The 20223-nt window shown below is 36.6% G+C and overlaps 1 protein-coding gene across 2 annotated transcripts in view; it reads left to right on the top strand.

The window, feature by feature from the left end:
- The window catches only part of TMTC2 (transmembrane O-mannosyltransferase targeting cadherins 2), a 481591-nt gene that overhangs the window by 426421 nt on the left and 34947 nt on the right, over positions 1-20223 (top strand). For both annotated transcript variants that reach the window (XM_045519407.2, XM_010958805.3), the window contains one exon: positions 8154-8217. In XM_045519407.2, the coding sequence (XP_045375363.1) occupies positions 8154-8217 (64 nt within the window). The remainder of the gene's footprint in view (positions 1-8153; positions 8218-20223) is intronic.

The raw sequence follows: 20223 nt of genomic DNA, 5'->3' as shown, positions 1-20223 counted from the left end.
GATTTAGGATGTGTTTATTATCACAGGGTACCCTAACCTGACCTAACTGATACAGAGTATATCTGTGAAAATAAAATAGATTGGAAAGAGGAGCTATATATAACACAAAATATTACTAAGCAATTAATAGACTTTCTGAGTTAATAAGTACAGTGAAGGCAATGTAAAATTACTAGGTTGATAATTTAGGTTATATATATTTTCTTAGAACTTAATGGAGAATACTAAAAACATGAAAATGATAACTGAAAGGATGAAAGATTGAGGATAGATTGATAATAGTGTATATATACTCATATACGTATGTTTGTACAATTATATGTAGTATATACAACTATAGTTGTATATATACAGTTAAATATATACACATGTATAGTATATATGTAGTGTTTATGTAATATGTGATATATACTTTTGTCTGTGTATATATAAATATGTGTATAATTGTAAGCTGTATATATGGGTATGTAGTTATATACAGCATATATACATATATAATTTCGTTTGTTTAGTTGTATAAAGTTAATGTAAATAGAAAATTTCTGAAGGAGAACATGGAGCAGATAAGCAATCATCAATAAATAGAGAAAATTTCCAAGATAAGATGAAGGTCTTTAATCATCATATTGAAAGCAAAATTAATGAAAATAAATCTGCTCCTAAAATTGTCTACTTGTATGGGTCACGGTTTTTACTTGCAAACAAAAGCATCCACTCTTAGCAGTTTAAGCAGAAACAGGATTTGCTGTAGAATCTTCTATAGCCCCCAGACTCTCCCACAGGCTCGAGAGCACTCTACACAGCCAGAAATAATGCCTAACCACCAGGCTTTCCTTGAGGCTTAGCAGCTTTTCCAGTCTGGAGCTCTCCCACCACCACCCACGAGGAACCAAGTAGAGCAAGCACCATGTTCATTAGAAGATGATTCTTCTGGGTGCAGCTGTCTCCCCATGATGCTTTCATCTGACTTTGAGTCTTTTGAGGTTGCCTGTGATTGGTGGAATCTGGGTCATGTGCTGATACCTTGGCTGAAAGAAAGTTGGAAGATGAGGGAATTTCTGGTTTCTGCCTGGTTCAGGAAGACAGGACCCACATTATGGCCAATTACCAAATATATTTCCAGGGAGGGTGATCACAGATGTTGAATGGCTTCACATAATGAATGTTGACCACACGTGTTGACACTTTTAGTACTTAAAATAAAATGGAAAAAGTACTGAATGTTTCCAGATGAGAGCATAAAAAAAAAAAAAGCAGATTGGTTATCATCAAAGGAAAATATCAAAAGATTTTAAAATACTAAAACTAAGTAGAGGTATGTCTATAGAGTTGGGAAAGGAAATCACTGAATCAGTTATTCTGTTAGAAGTATGAATGGGTTTATTCAATGTTCTCCCAGAACTGGGGAAGCTAGAAAGTGCAGGAAGGTATTTTACACCTGAGAGGAAGTCTAGAGGCACTAAAACAGACTTAACTTATTCACAGTTTTCATGGGCTGTGGTGGAAAGTTGTTTTTGTTTTTGTTTTTAATCCACTTACAGGGTAATGAAGGAACAAAAGTAGCATTTATTGGAGTATCTCCTATCTGCCTGGCACCATATTTTTTATTTTATATGTCACCCTCTTAGTTATAATTGCATATATGTGAAATAGACACCACTAGTCCCGTTTTACAGATGAAGAAGAGACTGAAGGTCAAAGAAGATTGCTATTTCCCACAGTTGGCAAAGCTGAAATTTAAACTTAGTGTATTCTGACCAAGTATAATACTGTTTTCACTGTGTCTCTTTGGCTCCCTCATATCTTTGTAACTGGGGGATTACCTAGAAGCTGTGATTCCTCAGTTTATTAATGGAAACAGGATTTATAGAGAATAATAGGTCATCAAATGTGTAAGCCTTACATAGTAAGATCTTTCCAAAGTTATTAAATTATCCCTTTATAGTTAATTTTAGAAAGTAGATTTATAGCCATAGGAGAGAGAAATTTAAGTCTGTACTCCCAAAGGGATATTAAGATTTTAGAAATACCATCATAGTATGTTGTCTGAAGAAGGACACACTGCTGAGATAAGCGTGCAGTTACCTTTTTTCCAGGTGTAAGGGCCCACATCGTCACTGCTTCCTAAAGTAAAGAAAGCAAAATTGCACTCTACCAACTGGTTCCCATGGTTTCTCTAGCTTCTAGAGAGTAGAGTGAATATATGAGAAAGAATTACCTTTCAATTTTCATTCTCAAATAATTTCACTGAAAGTGACATAAAATTCAAGTTTTTAAGCGATAAAGGATCAAAATCATTCTATTTTCTCGGCGCAGATTGTGAAAACACACACACACACACACACACACACGCACACGCACACATATACAGGTTGGACATTGGAGATAGATGCATTTCCAAGGCCCTTTAAGCCATTTGCTTGCTTCTTTGACACTTCCAGATTACCAGAGACCACTTGAAAAATTACTGGGTTTTCTGCTTATAAATTGTAGTTTATCACAAACTTTTGGTCAAGAGGGGCTTATTTCAACTAGGTAGTCATGGGTTATAAGGTCTTTAAAGGAAAGGGGCGTGGCAGATGAGGTTGGAGGTAGACGTTTCCCTACCCAGTGCCCCTCTGCCGTGAATATATGTGTCAGTCACCCGGAGATCTTGTGAAACTGCATATTCTGATTTCTTGCGTTTGGATGGTGCCTGCCTGAGGTTTTACCCATCTAACAAGTCCCAGGTGTTGCTTATGATGTTGGTTCTTGGACCACCCCTGCAGGCAAGGTCCGTCTTGCCTTTCCTTCTCATCCCTCTCAACCCCTTATCCCCACCCAAGCATTTCACCTTGAACATAAGTAATTTGCTATAGAGGAATGTTAGAGTTGACATTACCAATATCCAGTACATTAGTAATCGTTCTAGATATCAGCTTCACCTGTCCTTAGCAGCCCTGAAAGATTTGAGGCCATGAAAGAATGGTCTCAAACTCTTAACGGGCGCATCAAGCAATTTCTAACTTCAAGGAATATTTTTCTAACACTAAACCAACAGCAATCTTTTCCTGTTACTGCTCCGTTTCCTCTGCCTCTCTGTTCTTTATATTTAGTGTTGCAACGGTTGCCTACAGGTCATGATGTCCTGACAAAGTTTTATTTAAGAAGGCTTGATGATCATAAATGGTGTATTCTAGGAGTTTCATTATAAGGCCCTTTTCTGCTTCATTATTTTTACATATATGTGACTCTGGTTTTGCTATTTTAAGATTTTCTCTACATTTTTATGTTCTTGTTTGTTTCTGTTCTACTGCTGTTGCTACTGTACAGTTTATCAACTAGAATTAAAATTTAGCTCTGCTTTGAGTAACTTACAGCTAAGTGTAAGTTTAGCAAGTTGGCAGGGACCCAGGATATCTTTGCTACTGGTTCACTCTACTTTCATGATATAGGAACAAATAGATCTAGTTCTTGAAAAAAAAAATGCTGCTCATAAGTTATCCTTGAAAATAATCACCAAGACTTTATTTAATAAAATATTATCTTTTGTATGAGTCGAACAGTGGTCATTATCCATATTAAATAATTTTAATTCAAGATTGACAATTGACAACTGTTAATAATTATATTTAAGGAGTCTTCTCAATGCTACTTGAGTTTTTATTTTTTAGTTTTTCAAGGAAGTGATTTTAAATTTGCCAACCTTTAATTTTTATAATCCTCACAGAATACATACAAACGTAGGTAATCATCAATGATTCTTTTAATCAGATTCTCCTCAAACATTTTACAGGGTATATTAAGTTGTTGTTTTATAATGTAATTGATTCCCAGATTTCTTTTATACATCTTTTCTTACAAGGGTATTGAGCCCTAACCCTGTGTTCCAAAAGATACTTTTTTTGTCATAAAATAATACCAGAGAGAGGCATTAGCTGTGTGAAATGTATTTCTATATTTTTTAACAGATGTAAGTTTTGTAGTCCCGTGTGCAAAAACGGAATTCTGTAGTAATCGAATGAGGACATTTGTTTGTGACTTTTGTTACTGTTTGTTTTCGCTCTGAGCCTACCTTTTCACTGATGGTGGAAAAACTGAATCTAAAGACGTCATGAATATAAACAACCTAATGCAGCAGTTTCTTCAGAATTCAAGGTTTGCTCCGTAGTCCAGTCTACAGACACTATCTAGGCTTTCACTAGCTCTGTGTGTTTGCTGGCTCTGAGGAGCCACAGATCACGGCAGAGGGAGAGGGCCCCGCGTCCACAGTGGGCAGGAGTTCATGGTGAGCAAGGAGCCTCCATGGGTCTCCAGTTGATCAGTCTACTGTTGGCATAGTGATTACATCTGTATTCTCTAGATACAGGACGTAATGTCGACTCTCAGGGTGACGTGTTACATGAGGATAGTTCCCCATCTGGACCCAGTGCTGTTTGCTGGTAAGAGTAATTTTTCTTACTCACCATTTCATTCCTGGCCTTTGTAAAGTGTGCTGTGGCCAGAACACAAGCTTGCATCCATATGGCCTAGGGGATCTCTTGGCAGAGCCAACAGCTTTCCCCTTTCCCCACCTTCCAAGTCTTCTACTTGGACTCGTCAGAAACTCATGGTTCCTCCCTCTGTCTAACTGTGACCACCCTCCCACCAAACATGGGAGATCATAGGGGTAAGAAAGTAAGTCTCCAAACACAGTTCTTGCTTTGTCTCATTCCCTATTTCTTTGCCTTTCCCTTAAGTTCCTCCCTTTCCCCCCCTTTCTGGGAGAGGGCGAAGTACATGGGACAGAACTCAGAAGTCCACTTCACCCTGTTTGTTCTAAAAACTGTCCTCTGCTCACCTGGGTCAGGTGAAGCTCCCGGCTGTCAGCTTGGGAGCTGGGGTTGGGCAGAAAGTGAAACCTGTGATTGCAGGTGTTCTCCCTGTTTGCCCCTTTTCACACCTCATTTCTGACATCTAAATCACCATTTAAAAAATAATAATCAAAAAGAATGCTTTATTCCTTGCTTAGTATTTGATGTAGGAATTGTTACAGTCATCTGCCACAGAACAGTGTATTACATGTCCTTCTGCTACATCCTGGTTCTTACAAATATCCTGTTGTTCAGCTATTTTGCGTTAGAGTACTTGATTCCAAGCTCAATCACTTACCTGCTGTATTACCTTGGGGGAGTAATCAACATCTCCAAGCCTCATTTTAATCATGTTTGAAATGTGGTTAATAATAGCAGTTTATTCATGGTATTGATGCAACTGGAAAATGGAGTAATCCATGGAATTTTTTCAGTGATACATAGACAGAGAATTTACTGTCCCAGAAAGGACAGAGTGAACAAAGAGAAAATATGGGTATTTAGGAAAAATATATTTTATCAGCTTCTTTAAATAGTTTGATCCCAATAGTCCCGGGAACCTGAGTCTGGCAATCAGTCTCTAACAATCCAGTGGTTGATGTCTAGACAATATTTAATAGAATGCCCTAAGCAATAGGTAGAATATTGTTAATTTCCTCAGTTTTCAAATGTTGATTAATGACTCAATCACTTTGCAATTAAAATTTATTAAGCACTCCCAGGATGCTTCTTGCAGAGGGGAGTATGCGGTAGAGCTTACGCCGTAAAGTAGACACCGGACAGCTCCTCATGCATTTTCTCTCTTTGTAGAGCGTAAAACCAGGTTATCCATGAAGATTCCATGGACAAAATGGACATACTCTTTTCCCTACAGTTTTCCATGTGTTGCCACAAATGCCCACTGATTAGTAGTCAATAAAAAAACCATTTAATTTTAGAAACCAAGTCCTAGAATCAAAATTAATTTTCAGTTATATGATAAGTCTAGTAAGTTCTACTATCTCTATTTTTATTTCATTAGAATATCATCAATTCTACTTCTGGCTTAAGAAACTAAATCTTCTAAACTAGAGATTTTTCTTTGACAATTGAAGACTGAAGACAGTGAAGACTTGAAAAACATACCATTTTTAGGGGGAAAAGCCTTTTTTCAATTTCATTGATTATTATTTTAAAGACATTTTACCTAGTGAATTCCTTGTTTTCTCTTTTGATCCTTATCTATCCTTGAGTTTGATTGTCCACAAAAATGAATATTAATAGTAGCTGTGCTTTCTATGTTAGACGTCTGTTGGTTGATCTGCTTCAAAGTCAATTACTTCTTTGTAGTATTAAGTTACTCTCGTTTCCTACCTCCATGCCTTTTATTTTCCTCTGGAGAAAACCCTTCCAGGGCATGACCTAACAAATTCTGGTTCAAATTTCCAAATGAATCTGAACCAAAGTGATTCTATAGCTTGGTGGAGGAAACCATCATTAAATACCCTAGCGAGAGAATTTTTACTGTTTCATTCCAGACTAAAGTACTTTTTTTGACATATTGAAATTGAACTTCAACATTTATGAGAATATAAATTGCAACAGCACATTGTAACATGTCATGAGTCCACTAGAGCCTTAAGTCAAGGGTTTTACTTTCTCTATAACCCCATTAAAAATGACAGTGTTTCTAATTATTTTTCCTTTAAAAATTAAAAAAAAAAATTGTCCTGTTCTCCAGAGAGATGTTATCATCACTTATTCCTGTAATTTATTTGGTTGCATGGCATATGTCTTTATAGTTCTTATCTGCCTTGACCAAAGTGCAAATTCAATTTTATAGGTATGGCTAGTTTGCCTTCTCTTTTAAAACTTGAATGTGGTTTTCTAATTGAGAAAATTAATTTTTGTTTCTCCTCTATTCCTGATCTCTTTGCCATCATCTTGTCTGAAAAGCTTCTTTAACATCACAGTTTCAAGAGAACCCTCCATTTTAATGACAGGACCCCAAGGCATTAAGTACTACTGTTCACGTCATAGTTGAGCTATCTACATGATCATGGAGTTGAATTTGTCCTTTTTCTATAGCGTTCTCTACCCGACAAATATGGTCACCAAACTACAGCACAATCTGCAAGAGCTTCTAGCTCTTACCACCTACCATCTTGGAAGGTTTTCTGAAGCAGTGTGTCATGATCGAAAAACATACTGTGTTTTGATGGCTAATTGGCTGGGCTTACGCAGGATTCAGACCTTTGATTTCTTCTGCTAACCAGTTGGCTGAACCAAGGGGTTTACTGTGAACTACAAGAAGAGACAATGCACAAACTTATCTGTCAGGTTCAGTGTGCATTTTATTTGTGTACATCAACTGTGCCACTTACTCATGGTGTTTGTTGGTAATTTAAAAAAGCTGACTGTAGCTCTTTGAAGGCTGTGGGAATTACAGAATTCACTGCTGGCTGGAAGACACAGCTTGAATCAGCCAGAAACAAGGTCGCCCAGCCTCTTCCTGTAAAAAAGCAGGACATCCAATAGCAGCTCCTGAGGGAAGGAGTTTGACCAGGACACAGCCTGGTTGCATCCACCCTCGTGAGCAAATTCTAGCCATCCCTTCATTTTCCTGTCACTCACTCAGGAATGCAAGTCCTAAGTAAGAACATTCCACTAGCTTAGGCAATGTCATGCATCTACCCTGGTGGCCAGAGAGCAAAGAGAGGAGACTGACCTTTTTTTTTTTAATTTTTTTCCTTCTATAGACTATACACAATGGAAGGTTTCCCTCCTGAATTGGAAAAAGAGTAGCTGTCTAGATAGATACAGGACTTTTTTTTTTTTAACCTGCAAATAGTCACTATTTTCATAAAACAAAAGCAACAAAATAATAATCTTGAGTTTGTTTTTAAAAATTAAGATTTTTCTGGGACATTGTATTGAAGTCAGAGAATCCCAACCCTGTAATATATTATCTGGGTTAGCTTGGGAAAGGAAAATAGCATTTCTAATTCCTAATATGTAAGTTTAAAATAATGATACCTACTGAATAGGGTTATGTTGAGCTATTTACAGTGCCTTAAAGACCACTGTGTGCCTTAAAGACCACTGTGTGCATTAAATTTTTTTTGAAATATCGTCGATTGACAGTGTTGTGTTAGTTTCTGGTGTACAGGTGTGCATTCAACTTTTAATGACCTTTTACTGCTTAGTCAACATATTATTTGATTGGCATGATTATAATTTTTTAAAGTTAATATGATTTTGCTGCATAATGATTCTGTTCACCTATCTGTAATTTTAAAATAAATGATATAATTTGATTGCCTTTTTTTTTTTTTTTAACAGACAGGCTAGCCTCAACGAAGCAGCTGAGAAGTATTATGATCTGGCGGCCAGGCTGAGGCCTAATGTAAGTACCTTCCTAATGAGAAGCATGACTCAGAGGGATAGACTCACAGCAGGTGAGAGTTTGAGGCATAGAAGCCTTATGATCCTGGGGATTTTTCTCTCTGATCTTTTATTTTGAATACGCGCTAAATGGCTGATGCAACGGTAAAATCTGCCCATCTCCAGTGTCTTTCTTTTTCCAGAGGTACAAATTGCTGTTTACTATCCTGTGTGAAGCACTGTAAATTTTCAACATTTGAATACAGATTTTAGCATTATTCAGTATTTTGCATCTGGATGACTTTTAAAATGAGTTCTTCGAAAGTATTTTTGCTGTGATGTTACATACCTGTGGACTTCCTCACATTTCAAATTTTTTTTGATTCTTACATAGAGTCAAACCTGAAGCTGGGGGTTTCTTTCCATTTCCCCAGTCTTCATTTCTAATAACTGTGCTTTTCAACTTGATCAAGTATGTTTTTATTAGAACTTTTCCCTGGGTAGTCACACTTTCATAAAGTAAGATGGATATAAATGAGATCATTACTATTGAAATAGAGTAACCATTTATGAGAAAATAAGAACTGGTTTTATATGGGTCTTCTAAGCCCTTCTTTATTCACAGTCCATCACTGAATTTCCAGGGCATTGCTTTTATCCTCACACACGCTGCCCTGCATCACTCTCCGACTCTAAAACCTCTGCCCTGCTCTCTAGATCTATACTGTCTGTTGAGAAATGTGATTTTCAAACAGTAATGAAAGTGTACATGTGATGCAACTACAAATAATAGAATCAGTCTCATCTTTACGGTAACTCATTCTTTGGGCAAACATCTATAGAATGCCTGCTTTGTGATAGGATACAGAAATTTTATACCCTAAAAGACCACACAGTGTAGCAGAGAAGACTGAACATAATCAACTAATTGAAATACAATGTGGCGGTTCGTACACAGAGGTATAGACAGTCCTGTGGGAGCACAAGAGAAGGATTAATCTTTCCTGAAAGCAACCCGTATAGGAAGTTAACTTTTTTTCAGGAGACTCAATCATGTAAACCTTAGTCCTGAATCTAAATGTCCCCACTTTCATTAATTATGAAGTGCTTTAAGAATCAATAAGCTGTTTGCAACAGAAGAGGACAATTTACTAGTTATAATAGTAAGAACAATAACCACTAAAATTTGTTAAACACTTATGTGTTGAACATTGTGCTGAGTACTTCATGTGACTTCTCTCATTCATTTCTCCAACAACCCACAGATACTTCTGTGATCCCCATTCTGCTGAAGTTCAGAGAAATTAACAACTCACCCAGTACCACAGCTAGAAAGTAGAATCACATTGTAACCCAGGCTGCTGGTGTGCATAAGAGAAAATTTGATGGTAAAAATGCAGTTATATCTTAGAAAGAAAATGTAAGCCAGAAGTCTAGGAAACCGAAACAATAATGGTCCTCTCATTTATTTATTCATAAAATATTTAGTGAGCTCCTGTTAAGTGCCAGACACTAGATACTGGATACCCAGCAGTGAACACAACTGGCAGGTGTCTCTGCCCCTTAGGATCTTATAATCTAATGGCGAGGAGACTGAGCAGAGCAGATAAGTGAAGTCTATAGTATGTCTTACTGTGGTAAGTGCGCTGGAGAAAAATGGAGCAGAAACAGGGAATTAGGACAGGCAGGGGAAGGTACCCTAGAGGCACGGCTTTGTAAACCCCCGAGTTTGGGCATCTTTATGTAGCATTTCTAAGAAAAGGGTTGGATTTTAGACCTTTAACTTACTAATATAAATTCATTAAAGACAGGACCCAGAGTTTTTTTGTCTTTCTTACTGTCTTTCTTTCCTTCCTCCTTTTTCTTCCTTCCTTCTTTCCTTTCTCCCGCCCTCCCTCCTTTCCCTTCTGTTTTCCCTTCACATTGATTAATACAATGATATAATACTTCTTATACACACACACATACTCTGAATGATAAGTTCAACCTTTATTTGTTGAGTAGCTTGACTGTCACTTTTATTTTTGTTAAGTCATCGATCAGATGGTTTTCTTCAGCGAGTTGTAGTGGATTAGCCAGAGAAGGGCTGTCTGAACTCTCTGACCTTACCTACAAAATGAAAAAGACAATGAAGCACTAGAAGATGTAAGCCTGACTTATGAGATTATGTATTTTAAATGACTGGCCAAATCATAAAATCAATATTTAATCTCCCACTTGAAGCCACTTTTTCTGAAACCTTAAAAAACTTTCGTTATAAACATGCTGCAGATTGCTTTGGAAAAATGCATTTATTTAAATAATATTTTCCTTATCTGGCAGGAATGAATTAAATATTTTGTAGATTTGGATAGAATAGGAAGTTTATATTTAACAATAGATAACTGATATTACAGTTGCTGGAGCAACAGATGTGGTCTCCCCCTAATCTGTTTTATGAATTGTGTTTGGGTGTCTGTACAAAATGTAGGAAAGTAAGATGCCACCAAGTTGTCACTGATAAAATAGAAACCTTGACAATAGTATAGGTTTCTATTCTGAAATGAAGAGATTGATTTAAACAACAGCCCCAAGTAATGATTTATTAGCAGTTAGCATGTGATCTAAATTAAAGCATCCATCTGACATTTATCTTGTTTATAGCTGTTTATTCCTTTTGTCATAAAAAGATTCTATGTTATTTCTGTACTTTAATATATTTGAGTTACCTGTTTATATGAGAACATAGTAAACAGACCTCAACTCTTATTCCCTTTTTTTTGCCCACTTTTTTTTATTAAAGTATAGTCAGTTTACAATGTTGTGTCAATTTCTGGTGCACAGCATAACGTTTCAGTCATCCATATACATACGTGTATTCCTTTTCACATTCTTTTTCATTGTAGATCACAATAAGAGTGAGTATAGTTCCCTGTGCTATACAGTAGAAAGTTGTATAAAATCTATTTTATATTTAGCAATTAGTATCTGCAAATCTTGAACTCCCATTTTCTCCTTGGACCTAAAGATCATCATTCTAAGTGAAGTAAGCCAGAAAGAGAAAGAAAAATACCATATGATATCACTTTTATGCAGAATCTAAAAAAAAAAAAAAAGACACAAATGAACTCATTTGCAAAACAGAAACAGACTCACAGACATAGAAAACAAACTTATTCCACTTTTTTTTTAATGGAGGTACTGAGGACTAAACCCAGGACCTCGTGCGTGCTACGCGTTTGCTCTACCACTGAGCTATACCCTCCCCCCATTATTCCCTCTTTTAGTTTCACTAGCTTTTCTATTTTCCTTGTCTACACTATAATCTAATTTTACCCTTATTTTTCATAGAGCATTTTCTTCTATTGTTTAGTTTCAACTACAATAATCAGCAGCTCTGTATGAGGACTCTGTGGATGTTTCAGCCTTGCTCATGTCAGGTCATGACTATGCAAAGGACAATTAGTGATTGCAACTCTTGTGCATGAGCACTTATTATCATCATATTAAGAAGATTATTGATTACCTGTAGGATGGATTTCTTTCTTAGTAAAATACCTATTCCACTTCTTCAATATGTCCCATGATGAATTGCTTTATTTTTTCTATTCTACAAAAGCCTTATTTTTCTGTACAACTTACTTTAAAATTATTAATTGACTTTTTGGATTATTTCATATACAAAGAATTCTGGTGACCAAATGCTAAAATAATGACAAATCTAAATTAGCATGCACATGTAATTTTAACTTTTAGATTCTGACATTGTCTCTTCATCAGGGATATTTAATACATTGCCATTTACTGAAGTACACATTTAGAGAAATATATTTATTACAGAAATGACACCAGAAAAATTTTTATTTGTTTGTCGAGGGTGATTGCTCTAAAATTAAACCTCATATTAAAACATTTTTCTAGTGGGAAAGCTCTTTCCTAAAATTGCCATTTTAAGTTTGCACACTTTCAGTTTGCCATTTTTATAAATAAAATCGATCTTTCTGTGGCAGTTACTTTAAAAAGGCAATACTTTTCTGTGTCTTCTCTCCTACTTACACACATCAAAAACTGCTGACTCTTGAGGACTGGAAGGAACATTAAAAGGAAACTGTTTTGTTCCTCCTGTGGGAAGTAAACCAATTTCTGCATTAATTTATGAATTTTTAATTTTTTTTAAAAATGAGAAGGTTGGGGAATTTGCATAGTACAAAGTCACTTACTTCTACTTGGCTTTTAATAAACTCTAGAGTTGGAAGAGGGTATTTCCTAATGATCAGGTCTCTAGAATTTGTATTTTTCTACCTATAGTTGTTTTAGGTCTGAATTCATTCAACTTCTTCTTCTTTTTTTTTTTAATCAAGTTCCAACATTGTGTAAAGCTCTATGCCAAGTGCAGTAGGATTTCAAAGGTATGAAAAATTAACCCTGACCTTGAGAAATGTGCTATCTAATGTGGGGAGAGAGGAGAGGAGAGGAGAGGACACACAGATCCAAATCCTCACGCTTCGGGTGGTAAATGATGCTACGAAAGTACTCTGTGAGTGATGTAAGCTAGGGGTTGGAAAAGGACACAGGAGAGAAAAAATTACTTTCAGCTGGATTGATCCTAGAAGACGTTGAGTCAGAGTTGGCAAACTTAGAGAATCTTGAAATGATTGGATGTTTATAGGTGAAGATCTTAACAGGAGGAGAAGAAAGGAGAGAATTCTGGCAGGTAGAGGCATGTGACTGAACGAGGACATGGCCTCAGAAATCAGTAAGCGTATGTGGTTAACACTGCCAGTGAGGGGAGTCGAGGCAGAGAGAAAAGGTAGGGGCAATAGAACTGCCAAATAATAGAAAATCAGATAAAAGGCATTGACTACCACGCTAAGAATGAGGAGTTTGTAATCTAGGATTAAGTTAAGCAGGATGATGTATTGAAAGTGGGAATTTAGGATGGCCATTTATATGATGTAATGAAGAATGTGTATTGCATTTGAGAAAGTAGAGATGGGAGATGCAGCTTTGGGAAAACCAAATAAAAGGTCATTATAATAGTGTAGACAGAAGGCATAATAGATCCTAAAGTACAGAAACACAGCAGAATGGAAAAGAACATGCAGGGGAAATATGCAGATTATTTGTAGGATATGAATAAGAAAATTTATTGGCCCACTAAGCGTTGGGGGGAAAATATCCTGCACAAAAATAGGACAAAAGACTGTGTTTGTTTTAAGAGGAATGTGTTAAGTTTGGACCAAGCAGATTCTAAGTGAGAGGGAGGATGTTCTAATTTTCTGTGGTACATTCCTATCAAGTGGGCGATAGGGGAAAGGCCATCTTTAGGGACAGAGAAGTGAGATTCATTTGCAGGAAGGAGATAGCCTCAAAGCCGTGAATAAGATGATCAAAGGAGAGAATGTCCAAGAGAGAAGAGAGCCAGTTTCACACCCCTGAGCATCTCTGCATTTGGAATATGGGGCACAGAAGACATAAGGCAACAGCAGGATATAGAAATCATCACTGGTGAGCAGTTTCCATTGCTCCTAAACAGTAAAGAAAAAGAGGGCTGAGAAAGCCATTTGATTTTGGAGGATAAGGTGACACGGACCACCTTCACGAGTTCAGTTTCATGCAAATGACATGGGCAGGAGGTTTTAAGGCGTTGAGGAAACAGAGAATGGGAAGCAGAGAGTATAAACTTCTTCTGTAAGTAAGTGGAAATGAAAGAGGGCCATACCAAAGAGATATTAAGTATGTATTTATTTAATACTAAAGACAGGTGTTAAAGGGTGTGTGTATGTGTGTGTTTAAATATGAGGTTAGAAATTTCAAACCACCAGTAGATTACTTCTAATTTTGATTCAGCTCTCTGACTTTTATGCTAGATGTTGGCTTCACCTTTTATATCTCTATTATGTATACTATTTCATAAATGTTTTCCAATGTGCATTCATGACATATGAATTCAAGGGGAATGTGTTCCAAGGATCAGATTATACAATAGAAAATTACACGCATGCATTATACCTCTCCCAGGCACTTAGGACACAAATTATATCAGAGCATTATTATGAAACCAAAGCTGATGCTATTTGAGCTCTTTAGCAATGATTATATGTCAAAAGATCAAATGAGAAATATGAGATTCAAAGAAATGAGCTTACCGTAAGAGTGAAACTGTGTTACGAGCTAGTACGTGGATTCTATAGTACACTACTTTCAATTTGGACTGCCCTTTTTTATGGTAAATATGGTAGTGGAATGGGATCGGGAGAGATGGCTCTGCTGTAGAAATAACCACTAAGATTAGGATCTGGGGGAAAAGGTTAAGAATTACCTTCTGATAGAAGAGATAGAAAATACTCTGAGTTATAGTTGTCTTCTGATGACAAAGATATTCCTCAACCCTAATTAGAATAAGAAAGCATGAAATTAACTTAAACAGATTCAGATTTGGCCATATAAGGGATTTGGGGCAGAGGGGGTATTACTGAGACTGCTGTTTCGTTGGGGGAGTGGAAATGACAGCATTAATAATAATTTGTCTGAGAAGCAGTTAAACCACATTTCTGCTTGTAAATGGAGGAAAAACCATATGGCCTCTTCCAAAACTTTCCACAAGCTTCTGTGATGTGGGAAAATTACATACCGTGTGCCTCTTGACTTTCAGGCATTAGTAATATACGGATCCCAGAATCATCAGATTGACTTTATGAGGAAAATGTGTTTCATAGTGCAAATAGATTTCCCACTCTCACTAGGCACTTCAGTTTCAAATATTTCTATCTGTTTTACAGTCAGAAAATGGAGTAAGTTGGCAAACCCAGAATAAATAGGGTTCCATGAGGGAGAAATCGTCTTCAGCTTCCCCTACCTTTTACCTGCTTTTATTACTAAATGGAGCCAGAGATGTCATTGAAATAGACTAGTATTTATTCACACATACCCAGATTAAGTCAGCAAACCCTAATTCTACTTCAGTTCATGAACAGGCTTCATCTCATTGTTATTATGTATATTTATGAACCCAGCAGTAGAAATCAAATGTCTAATTCTTCTCATCTAATTTCAGCAAAACAGATGCTCACTTCCCTGAGAACTTCACTTATGCCAAGATCAGTTTCAGTCCCATCACACCCCTTCAAGCCCCTTTCTCCTGTAGATCCTATTTCCAAATTATTTAGATGTTGCTTTTCTTCTGACAAGTTACAAAGTTGAGTTTTTGGTGCGTTCTTTTCTGTCCTGCCTAAGTTGTCGTTGCTTTATAGTACACTTCTCTTTCCAAAATGTTAGATAAACCAGGGGAAAAAAATGTATTTCTGAAGTGGTTACTGTTTTTCTTTTGTTTATCATCTTGTATAATAGCTCTTTGGGCTTAGGAGACACAGATGGTTCGTACAACCCACTTGTTTACTGACTGTTGGTGTGGGCTTGTTGTCGCCTAGACTGGGGTCAGATATCTGGGCTGAACGAAGCTGACTTTACATTTTCCCATCCTCCGTGTATTGTTATTCATCATAGTCCACATGCAGTCATTTCTGAGCACCACTTTTTGAAAGTGTGTGTATGCGTTGTGTGTGTATTTTAGATTCACAACCAGAAAGGGGGGGGGGCGGTGAGGGGGATGTCAGGCCTGGGCAGGAACTCGTGGCTCTTGGCTATAAAGTAAATCAGCTTGAGTACTTTGGGGTTGAGGAACATCAAAACCTTTGGGAAATTCCACTTAATTATGTTCCCTAAATCCAAGCATGTTTGTTTTTACTCACATTTCTTTGTGGGGGTATCTTTTGCATAGATTTATGGCTATAATTGTTTGAATTGTGGGACCACACACTAAAATTTCATTTAGTCCCTTCTCCTCCAGAGACACTGAATTCCTGAGTTTTGGGGGTTTTTCTGTTTTGTTTTGTTTTGTTTTGTTTTGTTTTGTTTTGTTTTGTTTTTATTTTTGTTTTAACTCAGCTGATCTAACCACATTAGCCCACATTCATACCTGGGAGTATCAACCTGGGTGGACCAGTAGCTGCCACCACCACAAGGATGTGACCTCCCCACTACCCCCAAACACCACATTCCTCATAATCCCCTTTGGTTATTTCCACAGCTGTCCTCCCCCATTTCCCTTAACCTTTGAGACATTTATGTTTCTGATCCTTGATTGGCCATATGGGGTCGTGTTTCTCTAAATATGCATGGAAACATTGACAAAAATGCTGCCTGACACAAAAATTGTGTCTGAATCTTCACCCCCTCCCTCTTTGGATTGTTCTGTAACATTCCGCTCCTGTTTTTGTTTCCTCTGCTCCTAATTCCTTGTTATCTATCTGTACTCTCACATCTACAGATAAAAATTATTTTATACTTTACCCTCAAGACAAGTAAAAGTTGGGCAGATCCTGAAAAATTCAAAGATTGGTAGATGACTTTATTCTTGAACGTGCTGTGTCTTTGTTAAAGGAAAAAAAATATATTCTGATGCTTATAAAAATAGTAAGGAAGACTTTATTCAGGACTATTGTGGTGTCAAGACTGTGGAAGTAGGGGAGAGAGACAAGGTTCAACCTGGGATACGGCAGGGGCAGCTGGGGATGGTCAGTGGACTGAGAATTACTAAGGGACATCAAGGGCAGGGAGATTCTTGATAAGCAACTTAACAGAAGTCTAGCCGAAGGCCCCAGCCAGTGTGATCAGATACCAGGAATGGGGCAAGTCTAACTCAGTTGACTTAGTAGACTTCTTACTACAGCTTGAGCCTAAGAAAAGGCCCAAGGATGAGGCTTAGTCAAAGAGGGGGCTCAGGGGCATCTGTCTCCTTTAGTCTTAGAGAGTCTGCGTCATCCCGGACATTGTTTCCCCAGACTGAGTTGTTACAGTGTTAAACTTCTTGTCCCTAGATAATGTCAGAATTAAGAGTTTCTCTTTATCCACGTAAGAAAAATTTGCTTCAGTATATTGCTGTAAGATTGTCTTTGCTAACAAACCCTAGAAAATAGCTGAAAATAATGACATCTTTAAGGAGGCGAAAAAGCGTGTATGCTGCAAAATTTTTTTCTTTGTCTTAAAATCAGCTGTTACTTCCTTAGATACCAAGTTCCAACAAATGGCCAGTGTGGTGCAGTATTCCGAGTTTTATCAGCTATCCTGATCCCGCATTGTGGTTACATCAAAAAATATAGAGAACTCAATTTCTTAGGAATAGGACATTTATATTTGACTAACTCTCACTATTCCTTTGCGGTTTTCATCTCCATTTTTTGTTGTGTCGCTTTCTCAAGTGAGATCTCTACTGACGTCATTCCCAGAAATAGAGCTTTATGACATTGTGACGTGTTATGATGTATTATGACGCATTTGCCCTTTTGAAGAGTGAGTGGTAACTGAAAGAGCGCAAACATGCTGCCGTTAAAGACCTTGTGATGAGAGTTTGAAATGGTCCATCATCGAATTGGTTTCATTTTAAAAGTAACTTCCTCAGCTTAGAAATGCTGCATTAAAGAGAAGCAATTGTGAAAAGATTTGTTAGAATGCTTTACCAAAATTTTTATAAATATATAAATACATGAATATGTAAATATACATATGAATGTATATATATAGTACTTACAACAATTTATAACTAAAAAAAAAATTTCTTAAATTACATGTAGAAGCTGTGTTTTTGCAAGTGTGATATGACCATTCTCAACAAGTTCAAGAATGAATAGATTTAGAACACTGCTACTGCTGTCAATCACTTTTTTTTTCTTATTCTCCTTTCTAAGTTACTCTATCCTTATCTAATTGTTTAATCACATGAAAGATGACCAGATTTTCCCCATGGACTCTATACTTGTACTGCAATTTATTTCTGACTCCACTTGTAATTTTCACTGGTTGTTTATATGGGAATCCTAATAAAAGCTATGGAAACAAATGAGTAAAAATCCTTAATACAATATTAATTTAGTTTTCCTGTAAGACAAATTATTTTTCTTAAATATACAGTGCATTTTCCACTATCATTCCTGAAACCAAAGGTGGTTTTCCCTTTTTCTTAAGAAAGTTTAACTGTCTTTTCCCACAGAGCCATACTATTTTTTAAATTTTTGTAATCACAGCTTTCATCTGTTTCAACTGGTTGTGCTCTTCTTTGTAACCACAAGTATGCTATTATACATAGCTATCAGCAAATTAGAGCTCTATCCATCCCACCCCACATGGCCTATGGGCCCTGATTGGCAAAAAGTGAAATGACATAGGTTTTCAAGCTGAAGAAGCAGAGCGCCTATTTTATGTCAGTTTCTCAAATGGGTACCAGGGATATAATGAGAACCAAGGATGTGATTCCTGCCCTTTCAGAGAAGGAGCTGATGCAGACTTAGCATTTAATTGTGTCTTAATTTTTTTTTCATGAGTGGTTTATGTCATTTGTCTTGAAAGTTTGCATCTTCCACAGCTCATACAACAATGCCTAAAAAGGCATGAACTCAATCATTTACCATGTTGAGTCTTCAGAGAATATTTAGGGACTTCAAGGAACATATCAAACAGAATACTATTCTGTATTGCTTGAAAGGCAGTGGTTACTTTACCCTGGGCTGACTCATACAACTGCAGTAAATATGCTTCTCATTTTCTCCTAAAGATACTTTATTTCCTTTAATAAGCTGAAGCAAGCAAAATGACTTAGTGCAATGTTGGTTTAGGATTTGGAAGGCCAGGTACTTTGGACAATAGGTTCTTACTTATCTGGCAGTTTATTTGTGAAGTTTTGCTGTTACTGAATTTCTGTTCTTTAAATGAGAGTTACAGTAGAATGGATGTATCACAACAGATTTTATTTCTACTCTGTTTATTATGGTCTAGAGATCTATTTGAGGAAAAGTTGGTATATTAAGGTTATTGTGATTTCATGTCCAGTGCAAAAATGTTTAAATACACAGAAATCTAAAATTCCTCTACATATAAATAAAGTAATATTAATATTCTCCTTTAACAAATTCCTTGAAAAAAAATAAAACCTACTTGGAAATATGCTAAATTGATTGTAGGTTGTTAATCTGTTAAATGAAGCTTTATTAATAGACTATTACAGCATAAAGTCTTACTGAGTAATTCAGAATTGATCTTTCAGTCCTTAATATTAGTCTGCTCCAAGCACTTCCTCATATGGCTAAACTAAGTTACTGGATATGGTAAAGCTGTTTATGTAAAAGGAACTATAGCATGAAGATATTATATGACTCAATTCTTTTTAAAACTTGGTTTGAATTTTCAACTCTGCTTTAATGGAAATTTATTACCTCCTCAAATATATGCATGCTATAGCACTTAAAGTGTGCTTGAACGTGCTAGGCTCTGGGAATAACCAAAGTTCTGCCAGTTGAGTGTTGGCAGTAGTCTTAGAACAAGTCAGGATCCCCAGTGAAGGCAGGAATGGTAACAAAACATGATACGCACCATCAGTAAAGCTTGACAATCAAGGGGAAATTCATCATTGCAGATTTTGGAAGCCTATTTCGAACTAAACGTTTTCATAAAATCACAGTGTGTAATGCTAAATGATCCTTGATACAGTGTAAATTTGATATAGTGTAGCACCTTCAAATATGTATCAAGTTTTTCTTTTAATATATTTTCAGGAACCTATATCCATCCAACCCCACATGCTATAGCTTATATATGCTATATGTCAAAAAGTGAAGTCTTAAACATGAATGTATGTTTTGTATACCTTAATAGCATCACAAATTCTTAAATGTTTAGGGCTAAGATGTATTCCACTTATGGTATGGCAGGAATTAAAAAAAAAAAGATACCTACTTCCTGCATGACATTTCACAAGAAAAACTTGGGGTTTCGCTTTCCTGAATGAGACACGTGTAGTGTAGCACATAGAATTCATCTATTTACTAGGTGTTGCTGTAAATAACATCCTTCAGTGATGTCACTGGTTTTGAAAGAGCAGTCTGTGTAGTGAAGTCCCAGTGGAATCATGCCATTTTCACCAGCCCTGGTGGGTGATATTGGAATTAGATGGCATGGGTGGACTAAACCAGGCTTCACCTGCACCTGGCTCTGAAAT

Source organism: Camelus bactrianus, chromosome 12, assembly GCF_048773025.1.
Source record: "Camelus bactrianus isolate YW-2024 breed Bactrian camel chromosome 12, ASM4877302v1, whole genome shotgun sequence".
NCBI lineage: Eukaryota > Metazoa > Chordata > Mammalia > Artiodactyla > Camelidae > Camelus > Camelus bactrianus.
The sequence above is the reverse complement of the archived record's forward strand: the minus strand, read 5'-3'. Positions and strand labels throughout refer to the sequence as shown.